Source organism: Podarcis gaigeae, assembly GCF_964106915.1.
Source record: "Podarcis gaigeae genome assembly, chromosome: 9".
In the NCBI taxonomy this organism is placed as follows: Eukaryota; Metazoa; Chordata; class Lepidosauria; order Squamata; family Lacertidae; genus Podarcis; species Podarcis gaigeae.
In genome coordinates, this window is record NC_139685.1 from 80,392,905 (window position 1) to 80,398,956 (window position 6,052).

General features: G+C 64.6%; 1 protein-coding gene across 1 annotated transcript; it reads left to right on the plus strand.

The window, feature by feature from the left end:
* Positions 1–1,983: 1,983 nt before the first annotated feature.
* DOK1 (docking protein 1) lies at positions 1,984–5,734 on the plus strand. Its single transcript, XM_083757216.1, has 5 exons — positions 1,984–2,132; positions 2,890–3,186; positions 3,528–3,624; positions 3,911–4,083; positions 4,579–5,734. The coding sequence occupies exons 1-5, from the start codon at positions 2,064–2,066 to the stop codon at positions 5,626–5,628; spliced, it is 1,686 nt and encodes a 561-aa protein (XP_083613342.1). The 5' UTR covers positions 1,984–2,063; the 3' UTR covers positions 5,629–5,734.
* Positions 5,735–6,052: the final 318 nt, after the last annotated feature.

The following is a 6,052-nucleotide window of genomic DNA, read 5'->3' on the forward strand; positions in this document are numbered from 1 at the left end:
GAGGGATGAAAGCCCCAGAGTAATTCAGTCCTGGAAACATGCCATAGTCCCCCGGATCCAAATGCTCAAGGAGACCTTGACAGGATGAATGAAGTCAAAGAAGCATCCAAAAGCAGAGGCACGGACGCAATGGGCGACTTCCGCTACGCTCACCTAGGCGGGCTGCATGTGGGCACGACAAAGAAGCCGGGTTTCTAGGCATCCTAAATGCGCTGGAACCAAGGATGGCGCAAGCGCCCTCTAGTGGGGAAACAGCAGCCCTGCCCGGCCGCCTGCTACTGAATTCAGAGGACTCTGTAGGAGCAGGGACGTCACTTGTGGGTACTGTGCTTCTTGAGGCTCAGGTGACCCGAGTGCCGTGGAAACTGGGAAACCCTCTGTCAGCTTTGCTGGTGACCCAGCTGCATCCTTATCTGGACAGGGACAGCCTAACCTCCATTGTCTATGCTCTCCCCCTCTCTAAATTAGATTACTGCAAGGCATTATACTGGGGCTGCCTCTGGAGACAGTTCGGAAACTTCAGCTGGTGCAGAATTCAGAAGCCAGGTTGCTCACCAGGGCAAGAGGGTTGGAGGACATGACCCTGAACCTGGTGCAACTGCACTGGCTGCCAATGAGTTTCTGGGCCCAATTCAAAGTACTGGTTTTGACCTATTAAAGCCTCAAAATACCTCAAGAACCACCTCCTTCACTATGAACGGACTTGGACCCTGAGATCATCTTCTGAGGCCCTTCTTTGTTCCCTTTCAGGCAGGCCTTCAACGATCCTCTCTTAAATGTGGTGGGGACGCGGTTATTGGTTGGTTGGTTTTTGTTCTTGTTTTTATTGCATATTTTGTGTTTTTCTCTTTTATTTTATGTTGTGATTGCCCCCAAATCTAGGGATGAAGTGTGGTATACAAACAAACAAACAAAATAAAATAAAAATTCCATACTCCAGATGCCTCTCAGCTGAGAGGCCCCGGGGTTCAGCAGAAGCCCCCTTCCATGCCAGCCCCCTTCAGCCATGCAGCTGCTGCAGGAGCTCTGCCCGCCTCCTCTGGGCTCCAAGGGCAGGAGAGGCTTCGGCCCCGCCCTGCTGGGATCCTAAGCTGGATGCCAGTCCTCCTTGAGGGCCCAGGTCAGGCCATTGTCTGTGCTGGGAGGGTCCAGTGGTCAAGCAAGCGCAGGTCATTCCCCGGCGGCATTTGTGTTCCCTCCTCTAAAGCATCCATGATGGAATGGAAAGGGAACGAGAGCCCTGTGGCTGCTGCTGAATCACCCCAAAGGGGACCCCGCTCGTCCAGCCTCCTGGCTCCCCCCCCCCCATTGCCAGCCAGATGCCCATCCTGGGAAACCCACCCGCGAGTCCAGAGTGTAACAGACCCCACTCCTCTCCTGCGATTTCCCCGCCCGGGCCGACTCCGCATTGCGACCGAGAAGCTCTTCGGGGCTCCAGGACAGACCTGCAGCGCGGGGCTCCTCCCGCCCACGGACACGCGCTCCCACCCGAGACCTACGAGCTCTGGAGTCACGAAGCAAAAGTTTCGACGACGTTTCTGAGGTCGCAGCCAACCCCCCCCCCCCGGGACTTGCCACCACGCTTCAAAATACAAACGCGCTTCTTTCTTCTTTTTTTTTTGCGTAGGTTGGGGATTAAAGCGGACTGTTTTCTCAAACTTCTTTTGGTCCCGTCGAAGTTTTGATGTTTCTGGTCTGGTAACGTCCCAAACGCAGAGGTAAACTTTGGATCACGAAACCAGTTCGCTTCGAAGCTTCCCTTGGCGGTGGCCTCGTCGTCCGGGATGAGGCCCCCGAGCAGAGAAAGGCCCCCCCGGGCGGCCGTCCTTCGAGGCTGCTTCCGGCCAGAGGGCGGCCCCGAGCGCGGCCGCCTGCCCCCTCCGGCCCGCCCCTCGGCGGCCGGGCTGAGCCAGGCGAGCGCCCCCATCCCTGGCCTGGGGGCGGAGCCGCCCCTCCCCGCCCGGCGGCTTCCGCTCCGTCGGCGAAGCCCCTCCCCGCGCCGAGAGGCGGCGGCGGCGCTGACAGATCCGGAGCGGCTGGGCTGCCCGCGGCGACTCTTCCGGATGGACCCGCCGGTCAAGGCCGGGCCGCTCCTGCTCCAGCAGCCGTCGGGGCTGCGCATCGGCGCCAAGGTAAGGGCGTCCTGCCGCGGCCGGGGCCCCTCGGCGGGGGTTGCTCCGAGCGCCACCCGCCCGCCCGCCGGCGCTTCCGGGATGGGGCGCTGCCGGCAGCGCGGTCTCTGCGCGGGGCGAAAGCGCGGGCGGCCGAGGGGCGACTCTCCTGGACCCGGCGCGGCCCCGCCCTGTCCGCGCCGCCCCTTCGGGATGGGGGCCCCGTGGGCTGCTCTGCCTCGACGAAACGCCCCGGCCCCCTCCCTGCCCGAGGCCCATCCGGGACCCGCTCCTGGGCTGCTTGGGGCACCTCCCGCCCCGTCGAAGCCAGAGGAGCCGCGCGCGGAGGAAGCGGCGGCGGCGGCGGCGGCAGCGGCAGCGTTCATTCCTGCCGCTCGGGCGCCTTGTCTCGCCCTCCGGGGCCGCCCGTCCAGCTTCCAACTCTGGGTCCGGTCCCGGCGACGGGCTCTGCTCTCTTCTCTGGGCTTCCCGGCCCTTTCCACAAACGTGCGCCAGACGAGCGCGCACCCCCCAGCGCCCCGGGGTGCTAATAGGGGTACCTGGTTTGGCCCAGACGGGGTGGGGCGTCGTGGCCGCTGCAGGGAGCAAAACTGGACCAGGCCGGATTGACCACTCTCCTTGAACCCTGACTTGGAGGCACCTGTTGGGCCTCTCATATGCCAGCTGAAGGCAGCGAGGGGAGAGCAGACCCTCCCTGGTTACATGCAAATTCCCTGCGGCTCCTCTGGCCCCATTTCCCCTCTGCCTCTCCTTGCAGCGATGGAAGAAGAGCTGGTTTGTGCTCTACCCGGCCAGCCCGCATGGTGTGGCGCGCCTGGAGTTCTTCGACGGCAAGGAGGGTCCTGTGCCGGCGGAGCGAGTGGGCACCAGGCGCCTGGACAAGAAGATTGTGCGCCTGGCGGACTGCGTCAGCGTGGCCCCCGCCCCAGACAGCAGCCCCAAGGAGGGCCTTTCCGCCTTCCGCCTGGAGACCAGCGAGCGCAGCTACCTCTTTGCCGCCGAGCCCCAGGAGGCGGCTGACTGGATGGCCAGGCTCTGCGAGGCAGCCTTTCTGGTGAGCCCACTCTGGGGTGGCGGGGGGGGGGGGGGCTCAGCGCCTTGCAGGAAGAGGCCCTTGCCTGAAACCCTGCTCAGCTGCTGCTGCCAGCCAGTGTAGACAATACTGTGCTGGCTCTGCATAAGGCAGCTCCCGATGTTCCAGGGACGGTGGAGGGCTGGTCGGCCTTGGCTGGTGGGAAGAGCCCCCCACTTCACTCCTTGGCCCCCCCTGGCCGTGCTCAGGGGCGGCAGGGGTGCTGTGCATGCCGGGGATGCCCTGGATGCCCCCTGCAGCAGAGGAGCTGCCATTCCTGGGAGGGGCTGGGGGTGTCTGCTGACGTTCTTCTCTCCCGGCAGGGCAACCCTGGCAAAGCAGCACAGCCTGCAGCCGACTGCGCTGGGGGGCGACCCCTGGAGATGGCCATGAACGCCATTTATTACTCCCGAGAGGAAGGTAGGAGGCGCTCAGGAGCAGAGCTGGCTCCACCCTGTCCCCATCAGACTTTCAGCCCGTCCCCCCCCCATAGTTTGGGTGGTGGGGCAGAGGGAGTTCCATAGGAAGTCACAGCTGCTGCAGGACAGAATTGCATGCTGGGAGTCCCTCATTTTGGAAAACAAAGCTTGGCCTGGGAGGACTCTGTCTGCCAGGGCTGGATTCTGGGTGGCGGCTGCTGGGCGGGGGCCTGCCCCCTTGAGGGTCCCTGGGGGTCTCCTGCTCTGACTCTCCCCCTTGGCCACAGTCAGCGAGTTCTGGGTGACGGTGCAGAAGACGGAGGCTGCTGAGCGCTGCAAGCTGCAGGGGGTCTACGTGCTCAAGGCGTCCGGCGAGGGCCTCATCCTTGGGGACCCCCACTCCAACCAGCCCCTCTTCACCTGGCCCTACCGCCTGCTCCGCAGATATGGCCGGGACAAGGTGGGTCCAGGAGGAGGGGTGCATGTGGGAGGGAGAGGCAGGTAGGCGGGGGGGGGGGAGGTTGAATTCCTGGGGGCAGGGACAGGGATCATGGAAGCCCAGGGGGTGATTTAGTTGAGATTGAACTAGATGCCCCTCAGGGGCCCTTTCAATTCTGCAACTCTGTGAACAGGAGGAGCTGCTCTTGCTGCCTGTCTGCCAAAGAGCTGCCCTGGGAGAGCTGGGGCTGGGGGCTGGGCTCCCTCAGTGGTTGAGGAGGTGCCCAGCTGGCACTGGGTGGGGCAGTGGGGAGAAGCCCCTGGCCTTCTGTGCTGCCCAAGGCTTTACGGCCATCTCAGAAGCTCTCTTGCTGGCCCTGTGGGATTCTGGCTGGCGGGGGTTGTGCTCAGAGTGGGCAGAGCAGGGGCGGGGGAGGTTCCTGTGCCCCTCAAAGGGTGCCTCTTGGCCCCGGGGCTCCTTTGCGGCCCCTGACTGTGCCCGCTCTCTGCCCCGCAGGTGATGTTCTCCTTTGAAGCCGGCCGGCGCTGTGAGTCTGGGCCAGGCAACTTCACCTTTGAGACCAAGCAGGGCAACGAGATCTTCCACGTGGTGGAGGCGGCCATTCAGGCGCAGAAGGCACAGGTGGTTGAGCATCGCCACAGCACCTGCTCCCTGGACTCCGAGGTGGGCCAGCTCCCGGGCGCCCTGGCCGGCTCGCTCAGCCTGGAGGGGGAGAGCCTGGCGCCCGCTCTGGCCCCCGAGAGACCCTGCCTGCGCCCGGCCCTGGCCGCCAAGCTCAGTGCTGCCCCTGCTGCGGAGGAAGAGGAGGTGGTGGCCCCCACCAAGGGGCTGGGCTTGCGGGACCCTCTGGCCAAGTGGCCCAGCACTCCCCCCCGCTCCCCACTCCCTGAGGTGCCAGGACACGCACTGCCCCCCGAGGACGTGGGCAATGTCTACTCCGAGCCTCTGGACGCGCTCAGGGCCCCTCGCCCCCGGCCGGATGCCCTCTATGCGGAACCCGTGGACAGCCGGCGCGAGGGGGGCAAGGAGCGTTGCCCTCCCCAGAGCAAACTGCTGTATGAGGAGGTGGGGCCTGGCCAGGAGAAGCACTGCGGCAAGGTGCACATCTACGACGAGCCGGAGGGGCGGGCCCAGTGGCCAGCGCCCACCCCCACTGCCATCTACGACGAGGCCCGCCTCCCCTGCGAGGCCTGGCGGACGCAGGGCATGGAGAGCCCGGCTGGCTACGAGCTGCCCTGCCTGCTGGGGACGGGGGAATATTCAGTGCCGGCCTTCCCCCCGAAGCAAGGCCTCTCCAAGCCCCCCAAGCCCTGCCCTGCCCCCAAGCCCCCCCGCACCCACAAGAAGCCCCCCCAGCCTGGAGCCCCCAGGCCGGCCCCCGGCAACAGCAACAACAACAACAGTGGCCGCGGGGGGGAGGAGCCCCTCTACAGCAAGGTGGTGAAGCTGCCCCTGGCCGGTCGCTCAGGGGGGGGCAGTCGGGAGGAGCAGTCGGTGGACGAGAGCCGGCCGGCCTCCGTCTACGAAGACCTGGGGGAGATCTGATGGAGAAGTCGGGGGGGGCAGGGGAGCCCCTTGGGTCCTTGCAGGATCCATCTTGGGCAATATTTTTCTACAGATGTCTATTTTCATATTAAAGCATTTTGTTTCAGTGGAGCTGAATGCACTGGGGGGGGGGGGCTGAGTGCCCCAGGGGGCAACGGAGCTGCTTTGGGAGGCTGCAGTTTGGAGCAGGCCAGGAGAGGGGACGCCTTCTGCTCCTGCCAACCGTCAGGGGTGTGTTCCGCCCCATCTCCCCCTGGTCCTAAGGGCCCCTCCAATGTGGGATGTCCTGCTTCAGAGCACTGGACTATCTCCTTCAACTGGGGGGGTCTGCCCCACTTTCATTTTTTCTGGGTGAGGGGAGAGACACCCCTTTCCCAGCCCCTGAACTGCCTGAGAGTGATGAGCCACCCCCACTTCCTTCCAC

Excerpts from the sequence above, each read along its gene's own strand:
- DOK1 (XM_083757216.1), top strand. The coding sequence starts at position 2,064 with ATGGACCCGCCGGTCAAGGCCGGGCCGCTCCTGCTCCAGCAGCCGTCG. Across the intron at positions 2,133-2,889 it reads GGCTGCGCATCGGCGCCAAG|CGATGGAAGAAGAGCTGGTT; the intron begins GTAAGGGCGTCC and ends CTCTCCTTGCAG. Across the intron at positions 4,084-4,578 it reads GCAGATATGGCCGGGACAAG|GTGATGTTCTCCTTTGAAGC; the intron begins GTGGGTCCAGGA and ends TCTGCCCCGCAG.